We start from the raw sequence: 22,656 nt of genomic DNA on the forward strand, positions 1-22,656 counted from the left end.
GTAAGCAAGTGGGCGTAGTTGTACTCTAAAGAGGTGGTAAGAATGCACAAAGTACCCGTGTCCATTGTGTTATACAGAGACCTTCATTTTACATCCGACTTTTGGAAGAGTCTTCAAATAGTGTTAGGTACTTATGGCAGATAGAATGTTTGAACCAGATATTGGAGGATATGTTATGCGCATGTGCGATAAAGTTCTCAAGAAGTTGGGACTCTCACCTACATTTGATGGAGTTTGCTTATAATATCAATTACAAGGCTACCATCGGCATGTTGCCATTTGAGGCGCTTTATAGAAAGAGTTGCAAGTCTTCTATTTGTTGGGATGAGGTAGGACAGAGGAAGTTGCTAGGGCCTGAGCTAGTACAAATCATAAACGAGGCAATACAGAATATTAGAGCTTGTATGCGAACAACTCAGAGAAAACAGAAAAGTTATGTCGATGTTAGGTGTAAGGACCTACAATTTGAAACTGGTGTTAAGATGTCCTTAAAGGTAGCACCTATGAGAGGTGTTCTGAGGTTTGGAAGAAAAGGAAAGCTAAGTTCGCAATTCATTGGACTTTTCGAGGTCTTGGAGCGAATTAGCCCTGTAGTTTATCGGTTGGCGTTCCACTGTTATTCTCTTTAGTTCATAATGTTTTCCATGTTTCGATCCTGAGGAAGTAGGTAACAGATCCATCACATGTGGTGGATTATGAACCATTATGGTTAAATGAGATCTTGAGTTATGAAGAGAAACCTGTAGAAGTTCTCACCAGAGATGTGAAAATGTTACACAGTAGGGAGATAACACTTGTGAAGGTTATGTGGCAGAATCACCAGTTGAAGGAGGCTACGTGCTAGCGAGAGGGTGAGATGAAAACCCAATACCCAAAGCTTTTTCAGGAATGCACTTTCGAGGATAAAAGTTTTTTAAGGAGGGAAGAATGTAACATCCCGAGTTTTTCATAATTTAAAATCAGTATTTTTGTAATAATTGAGGATATTTTTGTTACTTTTGAAATTTAGTTCTTTTAATGGAAAATTTGGGTTTTATGCTGAATTACTTCGATTTTTATGTTAATGTCAAAAATTGAGATTGTATTGGGAGAATTGTTTTATTTTAAAATTTGAGTTTTGAAGAGGAAGTGGAAAGGATTGTGATTATATATATATATATATATATATATATATATATATATATAATTGTGCTTTGAAGGAAAGAATAAAATAGAATAAAATAGATGGTTTATCAATAAAATAACATAATTTTTTTTAAACCCTCGCTCTCTCTTCCTTCCTCCCGCGGGAGCCCTCCCCCATTTTTTAATTTTCCTTTTTAGTGACGCCAGCCCCCCTCGTTTTGTTTTTGTTCTTTTTCAACCGTTGCCACCGTCCAACAAGCCGAGGCACCACTCACTTCACTAGATCTAAAGGCGTTCACCGCATCGCTTCCTTCAGGTGTCGTTAGTCGGTCAACTCCCAACTGTCTGACCCGTTTGCGCACCGTTAGCCTAGAGCCCCCCCCGTCATCGCTGCTTCGGTTAGTGTTCACCACCATTTTTGTCTGTCATGCGTAAGGATGACGTCTTCCTTCAGTTTGCATTCAATCGATCGTCCGAAGACAACTTATTAGATCTGGCCGACACCCATTAGTCTTTCTGCCGCCGGTCACTATTGTTTGGGTTTCACTGGAATCTTGGATTAAGGATATGTTTTAATTGTTTTTTATTGGGTTTTCTTGAGGATTTTGAGCAGTCATTAAATTTTTGGCCCTGATTTATTGGTACTCGTCGTATTTTTGGATTTTAGGGCAGAATTTCAGGTTATTGAACTTGTCGTCCAACCAATTAAAGGTATAATCGATGAATTTTGGTGAAGGGTAAGGCTCTAAACTCATTTGGATTGTTAAGCATGTTGTATGTTTTATGGATTACTCGGTTTAGGTTTGACTGAACCATGGACTGTGACCTAATACAAATTTCCATGATGTTTGGATAATATGTATGGATCTTGAGATTTCTTGGTGTTTCCTTTTGGGTGATTTTAAGTGTTATCCCGTGGGTTTTTGTTAAGTTATTGAGAAGCTTTTGGTTTAGGATTGGTGCTTTTGAAGTTGTTCTTAAATATTCAAATTTATATTTTCTTGTTTGTTACTTTGGTTTGATTCAAGGTCTCATTGGGCAAGGGAGAGGCTAAGCTTGCTAGTTTCTAGAGTTTGCAATTAGAGCTAAATAATCTTACTACTGAAACTACCTATTGAAGAAAATCGGATATAATGATTTCCATGAGCAGCGAAATGATCGTTCCAAATTTCAGTTGTATTTGAACAACAACAATTATAGTCAAGAAACGGAAACATAAAAGCTATGCACAAAACGAAATTATAACATGCTTTTTTAAAGATCAAGGGATAGAATTATACATACCTTTGAAGACGAGTCTTGAACACCCTTGATCACGAATGCTCGTTCACAGCAAGATGGTAATCACGAATGCTCGAACACTACGACCGCTACACTGCACGATCACAGCGACCACGAACACAACGATCACCAAGATCACGAACACAGTAAACTCCAAGACCACGAACACAGCGAACAACCTCCAATAACCTCGAATACGTTGAGTTGAGTACGACACCAACAAAATGGCTACCTTGGTATTCTCGGTGTGAGAATTCAGAAGTTTTGGCTCTATGTGGACTTGGTTAAAGTAAGAGATCGGAGTAACAATCGTGTAAACGATTGAGCAAGTGGGAGATGACAAGTCTATCGTATAGATGATGCCCAATCGTTTAACAGAAGCTATGCGATCCTTAGCTAGTCGGCCAGCTGAGTGACTATCGTGTAGAGTCACTCCACGAGCATCTAGTCTCTCTTCAGCTATCGTTTGTAAATCATATTTACTTGACAACCACCATGAGAACTTCTGAGAATAGAAATCTTAATTCAACAACTTTTTCAAATCTTACTAAATTTAGGAAAATAATAACGGGAAAAAATGCACGTTATTATAGTGCTAAGTTCTTAAACAATGTTGGATTGCATTGATAGAATATGTTAAATTGCGTCCATTAAGCATAAATTCTACAATATTGCGGTCGTATGCGTCCAACGCATTAGGGCAGTTGATCTCTATATTTTTATGCAGAATAATGCATTAAAGCAATGCAAAGAATGCGATCATAGGAATACATCAGTCGAGCGCAACTTCACCGTAAGACTTTGCATTGATCGTGCTCGCAAACATCCACCCAAAAAGAATCACCGCAACATGGTGGGTGCATCTGGACGAAAGGACAATTAAGATCGATGGGACAGAAAGCTGATGGAAATCTGATATAAATTAAGTTGACAGTCGATAACGGTCACAAAGTACATCCAGCTTTATCGATGACAACTATCCGACGCATCAGTCAGGAATTAAAGCTGTCCCATCTGTACAACCAGGAGAGAGAAGCCGCCTTTCACCTTTGATGCCCTATAAATACCAAGTGCATTCTTCAGAGAAGGGGTTAAGCAGTCGATTACTTTATCACTTTACAAATTCACACCTCTATTCATAGTTTTCTTTTCCATTTCATGGCGGAGATAGAGAAAAGTGGTGACGTTAGAGATCGTCTAAGGCGGCTCGAGAGAGAACCTTGGGGCATAAGAGCGAGAGCTAGTTGACTCTCGTGAAAGCAAGAATGTCTTTAGAGCACGAGTAGAATAGTGTAACACCTGGTGGCAAGAAATTGCTCCAGGCTCTTTACTATACTTGCATGATTATTCTGTACTTCATCTTTTATCTATTCAATGAAAGTTCTATTTCTACATCTGCTCATTCTCTTAATACGCATGAGTTGCTAAACTAGTTGAATGGGTTGAGAAGAACTAAGCTAACATGATCTAGGAAGTTCATTGCATGCGATTGTCTAGTTTTATGCTGTGCGAAACATCCCTTTAGAGTTACTCGAGAGAGAATCTAAAGAAAGAACCTAATGTCTCGCATTCCGAATTTTAAAAGATGCGCTGATTATCGTGCCCGTCTTGATTGCACCGGATTGGCACTGTCATTCGAAATCATGTGCGACGCAAGCAGGTACGCAATGGGAGCCGCGTTAGCACAAAAGAAGAAAACTATTTTGCACCCTATCGCATATGCAAGTAAAACTCTGAACCCTACTCAAATCAATTATACCACCACTGAAAAAAACTGCTGGCTGTGATTTTTGCGTTGAAAAATTTTCGGGCATATCTATTGGGAACCAAGGTACTCATTCACACTGATCACTCGACAATCAAATATTTGATGACAAAGAAGGATGCAAAGCGAGGTTGATCAGATGGGTTCTCCTCCTTTAAGAATTTGATATTGAGATAATTGATCGGAAGGGGACAAAGAATCAAGTTGCGGATCACTTGTCTAGATTAGAAAATCCCGAAGTTGATCGCAATGAATCTGAAGTGAGTGTCGTGTTTCCGGACGAGCAGCTATTTCACATAGAAGAATTTCCCTGGTCATCGTTAACTATTTAGTTTGTGAACAATTCCCTGAAGATTACACATACTATTAACAGAAGAAGCACAAGCATGAATGCAAGCATTATTATTGGGATGAACCGAATCTGTATAAAAGAGGTACAGACCAAATCATTCGATTATGCGTACCAAATGCTACTCAACAACGCATATTGTCACAGTGCCACGATTCGCCATATGGAGGGTACTTAAGAGGACATCGTACTGCAACCAAAGTTTTGCAAAATGGATTCTTTTGGCCTTCATTATTTAAAGATGCTACTGACTACGCAATGAAATGTGATCTGTGTCAACGCACCAGTAGCATTTCATAGAAGAACGCAATGCCAATGAACACTATCTTGGAGCTGGAATTATTTGACATCTGAGGGATTGATTTCATGGGACCATTTCCTCCTTCGCATGGCAAGCATTATATCTTATTGGCTATCGATTACATTTCCAAATGGGTAGAGGCAATTACATGCACCGCAAGTGATGTTGTGGTAATCTTCCAGTTCCTCAAGAAAAATATTTTCACTCATTTTGGCACTTCCCGTGCCATCATAAGTGATGAAGGATCACACTTTGTCAACCACAATACAAAGAAGCTGTTGCGCAAGTACAATATCCTCCACAAGGTGGCCACCGCATACCACCCGCAAACAAATGGCCAGGCTGAAGTGTCCAATCGTGAAATTAAATTGATACATGAGAAGGTAGTAAAACCTTCGCAAAAGGATTGGGCAATGAAGCTTGATGATGCGTTGTGGGCATACAAGACAACATTTAAAACACCTATAGGTATGTCCCTCTATGCGTTGGTATTCGACAAGGCGTGTCATTTTCCTTTGGAGCTGGAGCATAAAGCATTATGGGCGGTCAAGAAATTGAATTTTGATTTGAAGAAAGTAGGGGAAGAGCGAAAACTGCAGCTGGTCGAGCTAGAAGAATGGAAGGTTAACTCATATGAGAATGCGAAGATTTACAAAGAGCGCACCAAGCGCTGGCATGATAAACGCATAGGCACTATAAACCTCCAAATCAGGCAAAAGGTCTTACTCTTCAATTCAAGATTGCGGCTCTTCTCGAAAAAATTAAAATCGCGCTGTTCCGGACCCTTCATCATCAAAGCAATATTTCCACATGGTGCGGTGGAACTGATCACCAAGGATGGCAGTCGAACATTTAAAGTTAATGGGCAACGGATAAAGGCATATTGTGGAGGATATTTCTAGCCAGACACAGTCTTTGCAAAGTTGAAAAACTCGGACTATCCCTTACTCAACTCTTGAACAACTCTTTGTCATTTTACTATTATCAGTATTTCACTTATTTCTCAAAAAAAAAAAAAATTGTTGTTTTATTTTAAAATCATTTGACACTCTCTTTGTTTGTTTACAAGAATTAAGGCACAGGATTGCGAAGAAGCAAATGATCTCACTCCATCACTGCAATCCACAGAAGCAAAAATCGCCGCAAGGATGGATGCATCAATACACAATGCGGGCGACAACGCAAAATTTGGGGGTGTACTCTTTCTTATCTTTATTTCAAATTTTGCGCTATTATATTGCATTTCACTTTTCGAAGTCTTATCACCGCATCTTTCTTAATTACTGCAATCATTTGACAAATAGAAAAATTTAGTAGTTCACCGCATGTTGTTTCTTTGCCAATTATGATTTCAATGATGACAAATATGCATCTCTGCCTTTCGTATATATCAGAATTATCTTAAGATAGTCACCTCATGAAATATTTCTAAAAGTTAGGGGTTTGCTAGCTTTCTCTAAAACTCTCTTTACAATGTATTCTATGATCATTGCATGACTTATTTTAATTTCCTTTGGCAATGAAGACATTGCCGTATTTTAAATTTGGGGGTGAGGTATTTATTTTCGACCTTGCTATATCTTTCTCTCTCTATATATGTATAGAATAACAACTCCACTGTCAACGCAATGGGAAACCCATGTTGATAAGAGTTAAGTTGTGAAAGGCACTTACCCATAATTGGATGTTCGCATGACACACGTGGGGGCAAGCCAAAACGAAAGTAAGTCACCAGGATCAATGCATAGATCAATGACCGCAACTCCAATACCAAATTGGTATGAGTTTAGTATGAGAAAGAGTGCAATGCTTGTAGTTGGATGTCTGCATGACACACGTGGGGGCAAGCCAAAACGAAGGCAAAACACTCAGATCAGCGCAAGGTAAAAAAAAAAATAGCAATGAAGAAAATTTTTGTGTAAGGATAAATGATTTGACACCCCGGTGGGAAATTTTCTTTTTGAAATAAATCATGCGATGTTCCAGAATTTAGTAAAGTCCTTTTGAAAGTTAAGCTTGCAATCCCTAAGTCTTAGAAATATTTTAGGAAGAGACTTGAATAAGACTTAAGGAAATTTTGGCATATAGGATTTGAACGAAGTATCCTTGAGAAATCTAGGGATAGAACTTTGCGGTTAACTTGCTAAAGGAATCTTTAGTTTATGCTTGAGGACAAGCATTGTTTAAATTTGGGGGTGTGATAACGGGCAGAAATGCACGTTATCATAGTACTAAGTTCTTAAATAATGTTGGATTGCATTGATGAAATATGTTAAATTGCGTCCATTAAGCATAAATTCTATAATTTGCGGTCGCACACGTCCAACGCATTAGAGCTGTTGATCTGTATATTTTTGTGTAGATATGCGTTAACGCAATGTAGAGATTGCAATCATTGGAATACATTGGTCAAGTGCAACTTCACCGCAAGACTTTGTGTTAATCGTGCTCACAAAGATTCGCCCAAGAAGAATCACCGCAACTTGGTCGGCACAACATGGTGGGTGCATCTAGGTGAAAGGATAATTAAGATCGATGGGACAGAAAGCTGACGGCAGTCGGATCCAATTTAAGTTGGATAACGGTCACAAAGTACATTCAACTTTATCGGCAATTATCTGGCGCATCAGTCAGGAATTAAAGTTGTCCCATCTATACAACCAGGAGAGAGAAGCCGCCTTTCACCATGGAAACTCTATAAATACCAAGTGCATTCTTCAGAGAAGGGATTAAGCAGTCGATTACTTCATCACGTTACAAGTTCATGCCTCTGTCCATAGTTTTCTTCCATTTTAAGGCGGACGCGAGGAAGAAGGTGTGCCGATAGATCGTTCCGGAAAGCTTGGGAAAGCACCGGAAGCTCCAAGACAGAGAGAGGGTCGACGCCTGCAGAAGCGGAAACATTTAAAGATCAGAATAGAGATTCAGTGTAAAACGCCTCGATCAGCAAGGAATGGCTATCAAGCTCTCTGCCTTTATTTTCCATTATCATTTTGTACTCAACTCAGTTAGAAGAATGGAATGTCTTTCTCTATATTTGTTCATTCTCTGTTATTTAAGCATGAGTAGCTAAATTAGTTGAATGGGTTGAGAAGTAGTTAGCTAGCATAACGAGGGAATCTTCCTCTTTGAAAATATCTTGTTTATGTATGCTTCATTCATCTATTAGAGATAGTCGGGAGGGTAGTCTAAAAACAGGATCTAGACTTGGGAAGGTCGGGTCAGAATCTAGGTTTGGAAGAACCAGATTAGAACGCAAAATGGGAGATGCTTAGGAATGAGCACTATTTGTTATTAACGCATCGCATGCATCTTAGCAATAAGGTATGATTGTATGCGGTCACCTTGCTTTTAAGCATTTTGCATCAATGCATCGGACAAGAGTAGAGACTTAGGGATAAGCTCTATGGACATTTTTCATTCAACGTATGCGTCATAAACTTAGAAGATTGCATTTCATTTGGAAATGACTTGCTGTGCATGGTTGTAACATGATCGCAAGGTTTGACGCATTCCCGAGTAACGCTAGCTAAATATCTTCTCAACCCGTTCATCACATACCTATTGCATCTATCAACGCAACTATCTTTCTCAAATCCGCCGCCTTTACTTACTTCGTTTTTTTCATCAACGCAACAACACACCCAACACTTTATTTATTTACTTAGTTACCACAAAGTTTCTATAAACATTACCAACACAACTATTTTCACAAGTCTTTGTGTTCGACCCTGGACTTACCAGGAAACTCCAGGGAATTTACACTTGAATTCCGCTGAGGAAACTTGAGTGCACAATGCAATCTATCAACGCATATCATCCATATTTCCACTTAACAAAATTAACGCATCAATTACCTTTCAGGCATGGAGTAATATTATCTAAGGAATAGTGTCCTGAGACGGATTCCCTATGCATCTGATGTTGATAGCCTAATGTATGTGATGTTGTGTACTAGACCTAATATCTACTATGCAGTGAGAATAGTCAGTAGATATCAGTCTAATCCATGATATGATCACTGGACCACCGTTAAGAATATCCTGAAGTATCTACAGAGAACGAAGGACTACATGAATGTGTATGGTTCTAAGGATTTGATCCTTACAAGATACACAGACTCTGATTTTTAGACTGATAAAGATTCTAGGAAATTCATATCAGGATCGGTGTTCACTTTTAATGGAGGGGTAGTAGTCTAAAGGAGCACCAAGCAAGGGTGCATCGCTGACTCCACCATGGAGGCTGAGTATGTAGCAGCTTAGAAGGAAGTTGTTTAACTCAGGAAATTCTTGATTGATCTGGAAGTCGTTCCAGATATGTTCAAGCTCATCACACATTATTGTGATAATAGTGGTGCTATGGCTAATTTCCAAGAGCATAGGAGTCACAAGTACGGGAAATACATAGAGCAGAAGTATCGTCTCATCCGTAAGATTGTGCATCGAGGGGATGTGATCGTCTCACAGATAGCTTCGGAGCACAACATTGCTAATCCATTTACAAAGGCTCTCATGACTAAGGTATTTGAGGACCACCTGTAAAGTATGGGTTTATGGGACATGCCACGTTTAGACTAGGGCAAGTGGGAGATTTGTACTGGGCGCGTGTTATGCCCTAGTTTATTGATTTGTGTAATTTGTATTTTAGTTGACTTTTACGTTGTACAACTCCACTAACTTTAGGTTAAGTGGGAGATTGTTGGGGTCGATGCCCTAAATCTCATAATGTCCTATAGTTTGTAATTGTATTGTACAACCATTTTATTTTTCTAATAAAATATATGATATTTTATTTCAAAATTAGTTGCATTAACCAAAAACCAATAAACTAACATTCAAAGTTATCTTATAGCTTAAATATGTATGTAGAGACATACGGGTGGATCATGTTTAAGTGATAACCTAAATGGTCTGTAGTAGATGGATAAGGCTGGATACCTTATCCTGGTGACACTACGAGTATGGCACGCTTTGTAGGTGTTACAATTGTTATAAAGTGCTACAAATGATTTGATCTTGATCATTAATGTGAAGACATGTGAGTAGGGATATTATATACAAAGAAGTTTGTATAAGACCGGACCACGAAATATTTAGTCTCATTATATAACGTCGTTCATAATAGAGACTTACATTTCATCAGGATGACCATATGTAACATGACTTGAATCTTGAGTGAGTTGTGAACTCCTGCCTATGAAGGCGATCCTTTGATTTGTATGGGTGAGAGTGGTCAAATTGCCGACTCAACAAGCCTACCATTTTGGGGATTCATTTGATTAGGGAGCTAGGAACGTAGCTACATAAGAAGAAATCACTCCTTCCTTAATATCGGGGCAAGTAGATAAATTGCTCTCTTAAGGGCTGATTCAAGGGGTTGAACAATGTGACACTACACCTTCTCCTTATCCGAGAGGGGTTTGGTCATAGTTAGACTATGATTTATTGTTTATTAGAGGGATCAGTGGTACTTAAGAAGCTAGATATAACTATAGGGGCAAAAAGGTCATTTTGGCCCAGCTGTACTTATGAGCAATTTGTGAAGGGTCATTGTACTATTGGTTGGTTATATCTAATGGACACAAAAATATATCTGTAGTGTGAAGAGTGCAGCTATCGATCTTTAGTAGAGTGCCCAATAGTTAACGGATGATGAATAATTTAATTAAAAAGTTTAATTAATTATTCACGTACCGTTGGAGCTTCAAGCTACAGGTCCATAAGGTTACCTCGGTAGCTTAACGAGATTTAGTGAGAATCAGTTTTTGGATTAATTGAGAAAATTAATTATATATGATATAATTAATTAAATTTTTAATTATAAATGATATAATTACTATAATATATTTGATACATTATAATATTAATTAAGAGAAATTAAATATTTGAATATGATTCAAATATTAATTACGTGAATCAGATTCAAATAATTAAAATTAATATAAATGGGATTTCTATTAAATATCGTTTTTGAGGGAATTAAACCATAGGGGTTATATTGTATTGGATACAATATTGAACTATAGATGATATGTTATATTTGATATAACATATAGTTTAATATATATTGTATGATAAAATAGTTATCACATATATATGTGTGTGTGTGTGTGTGAATATTAAAATTAATTTAATATGTTTTTTTATTAAAAAAAAGTAATTTTGGGAGGGAATTGTAACTCCCTCCCCACCTTTTGCTTTCTCAGACGTGAGAGTGGGAGGTTATCCTCATTTTGTGCAATTTTGGTGAAAACTGGACACTGAGTTTCTCTCAACACACAGAAACGTTCTGTGAAGTTTTACTTCTTTCTGCCAATATGAGCGTAGCTCAACTGGCATAGTGTTTGTACTATCGACTTTGAAGTCCGATTCCTCCACCCCACATGGTTATAGGTTCCGATCCCTATAGATGGTGGCCATGCATTGATTAATTAGTACAATTATCGAATTTTATTCGATCCCACAGATGGTGGCCATACATTGATTAATTGGTACAATTATATTTTATCTTTAAAAAAAAAAGTTTTAATTCCTTCTCCTCTTTCTCAATAATCCATCCCTCTATAAATCCAAAATAGTCAGAGCCCCTCTCCTCCTGTGGTGGTGTTCTTCGAGGGTTTTTCAATTGAATAATCGTTTTTCATAGGTAAGGGTTTTCTAACCCATTTTATGATTATTTAATTTGTTAAATGCTTACTGTAATTTTTTGGTTAAATGCATATTTTCTTTTTGTCTCTATAAAATTGAAAAAATGTTAGATGATCCGCTTTAGTTTTATGGTCCCTTCATAGGTTCCTTCACCAGCATCTTAAAATGAAGACAATGTTTATATAAAGAAAAACAAGAAATTATTTTTGTCAGAGAACAAGTGCCTTGGAAAAACTTGTAGCTTGAATGTTCCACCAAGAAAAAAAAAAGTGGACTATCTCCAAATGATCGGTAACATTTGTTTCACATCTCCTATGGAACCCAAGAATGCAATTAAAGCCTTAAAAGATAAGTGTTAGGTTAATGTTATGCAAGAAGAATTGATGCAATTTAAAAGACTTCAAGTCTGGATGTTGGTTCCTCGTTCTATTTTAGCAAATGTTATAGGAACAAAATGGATCTTCAGAAACAAATCTGACGTGAATGAAACAATTCCAAGAAATAAGGCTCGACTAGTTGCCCAAGGGTTCTCCCAAATAGAAGGTGTCGACTTTGATGGGATGTTTGTTCCTATAGCATGTCTAGAAGCCATCAGACTATTGCTAAGTATTACTTGCTTGCTAAAATTCAAACTTTGTTAGATGGATATCAAAAGTATGTTTCTCAATGGACACTTAAATAAGGAATTTTATGTCGAGCAACTGAAAGGCTTTGTAGATCCTATTCACCTTGATCATGTGTACAAGCTTTAAATAGCTTTGTATGTCCTTAAGCCAGTACCTCATGCCTGGTACGATCACTTAACTGAATTTCTTCTCAGACAGGGGTATGTGAAAGGGGGAGTTGACAAAATGTTGTTTGTAAAGAAAGAAAAAGAGAGTCTGGTAATTACCTAAATTTATGTGAATGATATTGTGTTCGGAGGAATGTCTTAGCATCTCGTAGATCATTTTGTAAATCAAATGCATATAAATTTGAAATAAGTTTGGTTAGTGAACTGACATATTTTCTAGATCTCCAAATCAAGTAGCTTAAAGATGGAATTTTCATTTCTCAAAGCAAATATGCTAAAGACTTACTAAAAAGGTTTGGGCTTGAAAAGGCTCATACAAAGAGAACTCCTACTCCCATTCATGTTAAAATGTCTAAAGACTCTGATAGACCTTGCATTTTATGAGAATTTGTATCTAAGCATTATTGAAAGTTAACTTTATCTCACTACAAGCATACTTGACACTGTATTTTCCATGAGGGTCATCTATTGGGTGCCAAACGGATCATCAAACATAATAATGGTACATATGAGTATGGTCTTCTATATTCTTTTAATACGAACTGCTCCTTGGTTGGGTATTGTGATGCAGGTTGGACTGGAAGCTCAGAAGATCGAAAAAACACTTCAGGTGGATGTTTCTTTTTGGGAAAAAACCTTGTTTCTTGGTTTAATAAGAAGTAGAAATGTGTGTCTCTCTCCACTGTTGAAGTCGAATATGTTTCTGCTGGAAGCAGTTATGCTCAACTTCTCTAGATGAAACAAATTCTCAAAGAATACGATGTCCCACAAAATGTTATGACATTATACTGTGATAACTTGAGTGCCATAGATATTTCTCAAAATCTTGTCCAAGACAGTAGGACGAAACATATTGACATCAGACATTAGTCCATCAGTGAATTGGTTGAAAGTAGACATATTGTCTTGAAACATATTCGATATGAGAATCAAATTGCTGACATCTTCACAAAAGCTCTTGACGTTAAATAGTTTGAGGCCCTCTAAACTGCCCTAGGCCTCTGTACTATTGATTTGTAGCAACTAATTAAACTTTTGGAATCGGCCATGAAGGAATTAATTCCCATCTCATCAAGTTTGGACATGTGGAATTGTGCATTTCATGAGGCAGAGCAGTGTAAGTTGAAATATATTTACTATTTGTGCTTTTTCAATAACTTTCGTCGGTTGTGTTTTGGTAGGAAAGTTATTTTTGGATTTTTTCATGCCCACTTTCTTTTTATCTTCCTCGGTCATCGTGGGTTCTCCGTGGTGATTTCTATCTAAATGATGAGTACCCGAAGGGGAACTCATACTTCAAAATAAAAAAAATGGTGCGGTACAAAGAAAAGGCAAACCAGAAAAAGGTTGATGTTTCTTTTGATGGAAATGCTCAGGAAAATGTTACAGAATCTAAGCCTGTTTCAAACCTTAATGTTGAGTCTTTGAAGAGTGTTACCACATCTGTTGCTAAGCATAAACGTTTGTGTGCCCCAGTAAGAGGTAAAAGTAAGAAGAAGAAGGGGGAGACCTCTCTCAAACTGACCACAGAGGACTTTGTGGGTCCAAGCATTGAAGTTGAATCGTCATGTTTTCCATTTGAGCCTAAAAATTTCGGAGGTAATAATCTTCCTCTTGTTCTCTCTAGGGATGAAAAATGTTATTGGGGATGTCTTGCATGCTTTGAATGTTGATTAAACTCGAATTAATGAAGGTAGAGTTAAAAAGTCTAGGGTTTCTGTCTCTGAGAATTCGTCAAGAGATAGCCTACCTGAAAGTCGTTCTTCTGTGAGTAGTGAAGAATCTAACAGAAATAAACTTGTCCAAAATGATGAAATTGTTGAAATTGAATCTTTACATGTGTTATCAAATGTCATTGCTTCTGGTAAGGTGAATGGATCAGACGATGTTGATAAAGAAGTGAGTCAAAAGGTTTCTGATTAGGAGGATGAGAAGAGCATCTCGAGTAAAGAGGGTTTGGGGAATGATGCTTAAAATGTTTTGTTTGATAAAAGGCATGAGAGTGAAAATTCTCGTGAAAAGAAAGATGCAAGAGAGAATTCACTTGACTCAGTTAATGTCTCGTCTGATGATAATGTGTCAATTAGTCTGTTAAAGCAAAAGGGTAAGCAAAAAGTTACTGGTGAGGAGCCCAGTGCTAAGAATGTTTCTATCTCTGCTATTGAGGAAAAAGAAGAAGAGTTAGTGAAAGACTCTCAGGATGTGTCTGTTTAGAATGTTCAGAAACCTAAAGTCAAGAAAAGAGAGAAAAAGAAGGATATTCCTTCAGTGCCTTTAGACAATATCTCTTTCCACTCTGTGGAAAGTGGTAAAATATGGAAGTTTATTGTTAATACAAGAATTGCTGTTGAAAGAGATATGTCCAAGCAAGCTCAAGCCTTTTTAAAGATTATGAGTCTTCTTGTGAAAGCTGATATTGTTTACACTGTGTTGAAGTTAGGGCCTTAGTACCCTAATCTTGTCCGAGAATTTTATATTAATCTTTCACATCAATTTAACAATATTGGAAGCCCAGACTACAGGAAGGTCCATGTAAGGGGACACTGCTTTGTATTTGTAACTTCTATCATTAACAAATACCTGAATCACCAAGTACCTTAAGATGTTACTGAGCAGCGTCCTTCATTGTCTGATTTGGTCTTTGAGCTTACAGGTAGTGTCAAACATGCTTGGCTCAAGAAGGGTCAACTTCCTTGTTCTAATCTCAGTGTTAAGTATATGCTGCTCCACAAGATTGGAATTGAAAATTGGTGCCTGTCGTCTCACAAAATTGGTCTCTCTACTACCTTGGCGAGTTTCTTGTATCAGATTGGCACAACGGCTGAATTCAATTATGGTGTTTTCATTCTAAACCAAATCAAATGCCACATTGGGTCTCAAGCTACCAAAGTCCCTTTGTGTTTCCTTAGACTTATCTATGGGATTCTTCTTGCTAAGAAGGTGACCTTCTCTTGGATTCAGATGTTCCTAATCCTCGTCCTCCTACTTTTTCTTTCAGTTATAGGCTATATTAGGGGAAACATATTCCTAATCTTGGACACACTAATGTTCCTATTACTGAGAGTGGTCCCATAAGAAAATTTCTTCTGACTCCTTGTGGGAAAAAGGTGATGCATGTGTTGGCAACCAAATCCAAAGATCTTGTGGTTTTGGCTCAAAACATTTATGCTCGAAAATCTGAAGTGAATGATATGCTGAATTTACTTCGTAGGGTTTTGGATGGTCCTAATCATTTTACCATGTTTATAATGTTTCTAATACTTTAGATCTGATTACTATATTTGCAACTATTCCTTATAAATATATTATTGCATACATTTTAAATATTGTTTAAATTAAAATTTAATTTTTAAATTCCCTACCAAGAACATATTTGACAACATGAAATGCAACTATATTTTTTATTAAATTTCTTATTTTCAAGTTTCAATTTTCAAATTGCCTAAAAACATAGGCTTAATTTTCTTCTAATAGTCATATTTTTTCCCCTAAAATTTGTTGTTTATGGATTTAAAATTATTTACTCCATATAGTTGTTGTATCTCTCTCTCAAATTTTTCATCTCCACATATAACTTATTAATTTATCTAAAATACATTTCCAATTTCTCTCTCTAAAATTAAAGGGGACAGTTACAGAAATGTCAAAAATGTTAATTAAAATTAGGTCCACAGCCCATGTTTATGGATTTTTGTAGAAATGGCAAAATCAGTAAGTCCAACCCAATTTCACTACTGAAATGAAAAAAGAAAAAGTCGAAAATGTCCTCAAAACTTTGAATAACTTCACGCTTCACTACCTCTTCTTCACGAAAAATTAGGGTTGCTTCTCGATTTTCCTTCCCTTCGTGCACGTACCTTAGGAACAAAAAATCTCTTGTCTTCGATTAGTATGTTCTTCTCCTTCGCCCTTTCTCTCTTCATGTTTTTGTATTTGATTCCAACTGTTCCTTTTCTTTTTGGAGATTTGCAGAGGATGGATGTTATTATAGCTTATATGTTTGTTATTTTTCGATAAAATTAAAGCCATTCTTTGCTCTGGTATTTTTCATATTTGGTGATTCTAAATTTTGTAGGGCTTTTATTAGGTCTTCGTATTGTTCTACTGTATTGATTATTCGATAATTATTCCATTGATGATAGATTGCAATTTACTGCAACTTTATATGGAGATGGATTTTAATCCTCAAAATTCCTTTTGCATTGGTTCGATTTTCATTTCTCTTTAATTCGTCTGGAAGGTTGTTGTAAATGGTGTGGTGACTTCTAATGCTAAAAAGGAACTCAAAATTAAAATTAATGACATTTTATATCGTTGAATCAAGTAGTAGTATCACTAATTTTCATTTTTGGGGATTGTAGGATCTCTAAAACTAGAGATTTTCAATCTTGATCTATGCTTTGGATGAAGCAAGAAAAAATGCTTCGAAAGAGTTGAGCTTAATAGAATGAGGAAGCTAGAGATTCTTCAATCTGCTTTTCTAAAGTTTGTTTGAGGGTTTGAATGAGGATAATTACAGTTTCTTCTTCTGTAAGATCATATCTAAGTGAAAAATTCTTATGGACATTTGTTGTGTGGGTAATATTTTATATTGTCATCTGATTGTCCTTTGATTGTGATTCTATTCTTTGACACATGGTTAGTAGTTTCTAATATTGTCATCGGATTGTCTTTCGATTGTTATCTGACTACCTTATATTATTTGAAATAGGTAGTAGTTTCTCATATTGCTATATGATTGGCATTTGATTACATTCTATTTTTTGTCACATAATTAGTAGTTTCTAATATTGTCATCTGATTGTCTTCGATTGCTATCTTATACTTGTATCGAATTCATTCTCTGGTTCTTTTAGGTTGTTGGGAATAGAATGCAAAAGAGGAAATCTTGACAAGATAAACTTCAGTGGAAAATGAACGTCCAAAAAGAAAATTGAAATGTTTTTTTTGTGGAAGATTTTTTTTACTTTGATGTTAGACTTCATGTTTTTTTTATAATATATTGAACATTGTTGTTTATAATTGTTATCTTATACTTTACGTTACACTTTCATATTAGCACGTAGTTTTTTATTTATAATTCAAGGGATTGGAATGTCCTACAGTAGAAGTAATTGGACACATCAATCTCTAAATTTCATTTTACATAATGCACATAATGGAGTGACGGAAACCATGGAAAAACATAAACCTAAACATGCTATTTACAGTTCAAATAGAAAGGAAGGGATTGAGAAATCACATACCCTTGAAGACCAAATCTTCACATTCCTCTCCAATTCAAGTCGTCTTCTCCCGATCTCACGAACTCGACATTCATGAACTCAACAAACAGGAACGGACACCACCAAGGGGTCTTCCCCATTATTCTCAGGGACGAGAACCATGCAGAGGTGTGGGCAATCTTGGAGTGAGGGAAGGAGAAGAAGATTGAGAGTTTTTTCTCTCTATAAAATTCGCAGAGAGAAAGAGAATAAGAGAGAGAGAACTTTCTCTTTCTTCATTTGTTACTTGAGAGAGGGAGAGATATTAAGGGGTGAAGGAGTTATAACTCTCTCCTCTTTATTTTTAATAAATTCGAATTCAAAATTTGAGTTTAATATATATATAAACCACTTAATATATATTTAAACTACATGTTATCACATATAACATAAACTATAGTTTATTATTCTCTCAAATAACCTAATGTATTAATCTGAATCAAATTCATATTAATTTTATCCTATTGTTTTTATATGAATCACATTCATATAAGCAATAGTTGAATCATATTCAAATTATAACACCTCCTAATAAAATATATAAATTTAATATGAATCATATTAATATTAATTTTAACATATAGTTTCAATAGGAATCATATTCATATAACTAATATTTGAATCATATTTAAATATTTAGTTCTCTCATAAAACTATACATAAATTTATATGAATCATATTCACAATAAATTATAACATATAATTTTTATATGAATCATATTCAAAAAATTAATATTTGAATCATATTCAAATATTTATTTCTCTCATAAAATTATATTTAAATTTAATATGAATCATATTCACATTAAATTTTAACATATAGTTTTTATATAAATCATATTCATATAATTAATATTTGAATCATATTTAAATATTTATTTCTCTCATAAATATGTATCAACATACATTATATTATATAATGTATCAATATACATTATTTAACTGTATTTTTTACAATTAATTCACTTTAATTAATTTGAACAATTCAAATCACACCAAAGTTAATTTGATTCCTATGAGTCCTCATTGAGCTAACGAGAGGATATTATGACCTATAGATTGAAGCTGCAATTATACAAGATTAATTGATTAAAGTCCCTTAATTAAACTAATCAACGTTCATTAATTGTCGGTCACTCCATTAAAGATCGACAGCTGAACTCTTCGCACTATAGGTAGATTTATATGTCCATTGGATATAACCAATCAACAGCACATTGACCCTTCACAAATTGCTCGTAAGTATAGCTGGGTCAAATTGCCGTTTTACCCTTGTAGTTACATCTAACTTCTTAAGTACCACGGTTCCCTCTAATGAATAATTAGTCATAGTTAAACTATAACCGAAACTTTATCGGGCTAGGAGAGGGTGAGGTAGCTCATTGTTCAAGCCCAAGAATCAGCCTTTAAGGGAACAATTTATCTTTTTACCCTATCTATAGGGAAGAGTGAATTTCTTCTTGTGTAGTTGTGTTCCTATCTCCCCAATCAGACGAATCCCCAAAATGGTAGGCTGGAACAACTGCAAAGCGGGCTAGATAATTTATAGCACTTTACAATAATTGGGAAGATACCCTGGTTCACATGTCTCCACAAGAATGATCAGAATTAGATAATTTATAGCACTTTACAATAATTGTAACAACTGCAAAGTGGGCTAGAACAATAGTGTTACCAGGATAAGGGACCCAACCTTATCCATATACTACAAACCATTTAAGTTACCACTTAAACATGATCTACTTGTATGTCTCCACATGTATGTTTAAGTTACACTAGATAACCTTGGATCTTAGGTTCAATGGATTATTGCATAAGTAATATAAAATTAATCAACCAATGATTCAACTGACATAAAACTACGAGGCTTTAGGATATACACTCCAACAATCTCTCATTTGCACTAAAGTCAGGAAAATATGAGTCAGTGAGACATGTATCTTAAGACATACACTATACCCTACATGCTCTCTCACTTGCCCTAACACACTAGAGACATGACTCGTAGTCCTAGACAGTCTAGGAGATCCTCTCACACATTAGCCTAGAAAATCCTTTTATATAATACAAATAGTTATGTCAATAAGAACCATCTGTTCACCAATGAGATATACTCACATTCCATGTTCCGTCCACTAGAAGCACATATGGTCTCAAACTTAATCCTTGAATCACGTTATCGCATAAAGTGAATAGATTAAGTTATATCTAAAACAATTTTCAAATATCTCAAGACACCTGGAACATAAGCAGGTTATTACTTCACAAGCAAAATACTCTGACTCAGTCTAATAGACACCATCTAGGTTAAAACATGGATTTCTCTAGATCCAATATGAAACAGTATAACTTGTAAAAAATCAAATCTTAAACTATTTACACTGAAGTTTCATTATTCGTAAGTTTTAGTTTTCAACACTCAATAGTTATACCAGAGAATTCTCTTATTAAACCAACTAATTTTATATTAATGTTAATGAAGTCTCATGTAAAATTGATATCTACTCAACATTTGAGGTGTCTTAGGAAAAATTTTCCTTTGACATATCAACGTCATTGTAGATTGGTGTTGAGGTTGATGTCCTAGATCTTGTAGAGTCCTATAGTTTGTAAATATATTGAACAAACTCGTTGTATATTTAACAAAATATATGATATTTTATTCAAACTCATTGTTTATTTAATAATTTTTTTTATATTTTATTTGCATTAATCACAAACCAATAAACTAACATCCAAGTTTATCTAGTAACATAAACATGTATGTAAAGACATACGGGTGGATCATGTTTAAGCGATAACCTAAATGGTCTGTAGTAGATGGATAAGGTTAGGTACCTTATCTTGGGGACACTACGAGTATGACCCTCTTTGTAGGCGTTACAATTATTGTAAAGTGCTACAATGATATGATCAATCATGTATAGACAAGTGAGCAGGGATATTCTATACAAAGGAGTTTATATAAGACCAGACCCTGAAATGTTTAGTGTCATTATATAACACTATTCATAATAGAGAATTAAATTTCACAAAGATAACCATAGGTAATATGACCTGAATCCTGAGTGAGTTGTGAACTCCTGCCTATGAGGGCAGTTCTTTGATTTGTATGAGTGAGAGTGGCCAGATTGCCGACTCGACATGCCTACCATTTTGGGGATTCATTTGATTGTGGAGCTGGAAATACATCTACATAAGAAGGAATTCACTCATTCCCCGAGGTAGGGGTAAGTAGATAAATTGCTCCCTTAAAGGCTGATTCTGGGGCTTGAACAATGTGGGACCACACCCTGTCCTGACCTGAGAGTAGTTTAGTCATAGTTAGACTATGATTTATTGTTCATTAAAGGGATCGGTTGTACTTAAGGAGTTAATATGTAACTAGAGGGACAAAACGACAATTTTGGCCTAGCTGTACTTACGAGCAATTTGTGAAGGGTCATCGTACTGTTGATTGGTTATATCTAATGGACACATAAATATATCTGTAGTGTGAAGAGTGCACCTGTCGGTCTTTAGTGGAGTGCTCGACAGTTAAGGATGGTGAATAATTTAATTAAAGAGTTTCATTAATTATTCATGTATCGCTTGAGTTTCAAGCTACAAGTCCATGAGGTCCCCTTGGTAGCTCAATAGGATTAAGTGAGAATCAGTTTTTGGATTAATTTGAATTGTTCAAATTAATAGAGGTGTTTAATTATATATGATATAATTAAGTTATGTTAATTATATGTGATATAATTATTATAATGTATTTGATACATTATAGCTTAATTGAGAGGAAATAAATATTTGAATAAGATTCAAATATTAGTAATATGAATTGGATTCATAATTGTTAAATTTAATATAAATATGATTTATATTAAATGTCATATAAGAGAGAAAAGAAACTATAAGTTGTATTGTATATGATACAATATTAAAAATTATAGACTATATGTTATATTTGATATAACATATAATTTAATATATATAATATGATAAGTTAGTTATCATATTTTTATTTAGGGTAATTGCAATTAGTAGCATTTTTAGGAATAATAACCAAGTGTATAACATCATTTAAAAAAAATTACAAATATAGAAGTCTATCAGCAATAGACTTTTATCGTTGATAGACTCTTGCTAGTGATCTGGTCTATCACTGATAGACTTCTACCAATAACATGGTCTATCGCCGATAGACTATTTAAATTTGGCCATATTTGCAATTTCTTGTTTACATTATGTTATATCTGCTAATACTTTGGATCTAATGTCTATATTTGCAACTGTCCCTTATATTTATATATATTAAATGCCATTTTTTTTTATTTGGATTTTGAAAGACAGTAGAGAGTGTGAGAAAGATAAAATTGTTCTGCAAATTTTTAGACTGTTGGTGAACGTTCCCCAAACTTCTTCCTCTCCACTCGTCTAATTTCCCTCATTCCAAAATAGTCAAAGCCCACTACTCTTGGATTCTCTGCCTGAGAATACCGAGGAAGCCTTCGTGATAGTGTTCGGATCTTGGTCGAGGGATACTTGAAGAAAGTCTATAAAGGTAAGGGTTTCTAAAATCCTAATTTTTTCTTTTGTTAAAGCATGCTGTAATTTATGTAAATGCATATCTTGTTCTTAATTTACTGTAAAACTTACATTCAATGAAAAATAGGAATTGGGACGATCTTTCTTCCGCTTAAGGTTCTTTTCTTTTTTAATTCCTTCAATTAGTATAAGAGCCAGGTTGTTGGATTACTGATCCCAAATTCTATTTTTTTTTATTGAATGGATTTTTACAGTGATGGTAGGTATTTTGTTCTGCATTCCGTTTAGAATTCATATGATGAATGGCTTTTGGTGAATGTGGATTTTGTTGATGGATGTGTTCGGGATAGGGCTTAGTTTATCGCTTTCATTTACAAATTGGTTTGTAAGGACCCCTGTTTTGGGCTTATTTGTTTGCGATCAATTCTGTAATTTACGGTTTTGAGTTGCTCGTGTTGTTTGCGGTGAGTTTCGGAGGAAATTCAAAGCAATGCTACGATGATGAAGAAAGCTTTTTCTACAAGATCATGTAGCTTTTACTACAAGATTGTGTAGCTTTTACTACAAGATCGTGCAGCTTTTACGGCCAATGTTT

General features: G+C 35.4%; 1 protein-coding gene and 1 long non-coding RNA gene across 2 annotated transcripts; both read left to right on the forward strand.

Moving 5' to 3' along the window:
• Window positions 1–227: 227 nt before the first annotated feature.
• Window positions 228–844, forward strand: LOC120079148 (uncharacterized). Its single transcript, XM_039033324.1, has 2 exons — window positions 228–569; window positions 668–844. Exons 1-2 carry the CDS (start codon window positions 228–230, stop codon window positions 842–844), a joined length of 519 nt encoding a protein of 172 aa, XP_038889252.1.
• A 15,228-nt stretch (window positions 845–16,072) lies between these two features.
• LOC150035506 (uncharacterized) lies at window positions 16,073–17,888 on the forward strand. The gene is made up of 2 exons (XR_016530228.1): window positions 16,073–16,153; window positions 17,475–17,888. It is a non-coding gene; the product is annotated as an uncharacterized LOC150035506 (long non-coding RNA).
• The last annotated feature ends 4,768 nt before the right edge of the window (window positions 17,889–22,656 follow it).

Source organism: Benincasa hispida, chromosome 6, assembly GCF_027475165.1.
Source record: "Benincasa hispida cultivar pf3 chromosome 6, pf3_genome.v1.1, whole genome shotgun sequence".
Lineage (NCBI taxonomy): Eukaryota > Viridiplantae > Streptophyta > Magnoliopsida > Cucurbitales > Cucurbitaceae > Benincasa > Benincasa hispida.

Excerpts from the sequence above, each read along its gene's own strand:
- LOC120079148 (XM_039033324.1), top strand. The coding sequence starts at position 228 with ATGGAGTTTGCTTATAATATCAATTACAAGGCTACCATCGGCATGTTG. Across the intron at positions 570-667 it reads AATTCATTGGACTTTTCGAG|GTAACAGATCCATCACATGT; the intron begins GTCTTGGAGCGA and ends CTGAGGAAGTAG.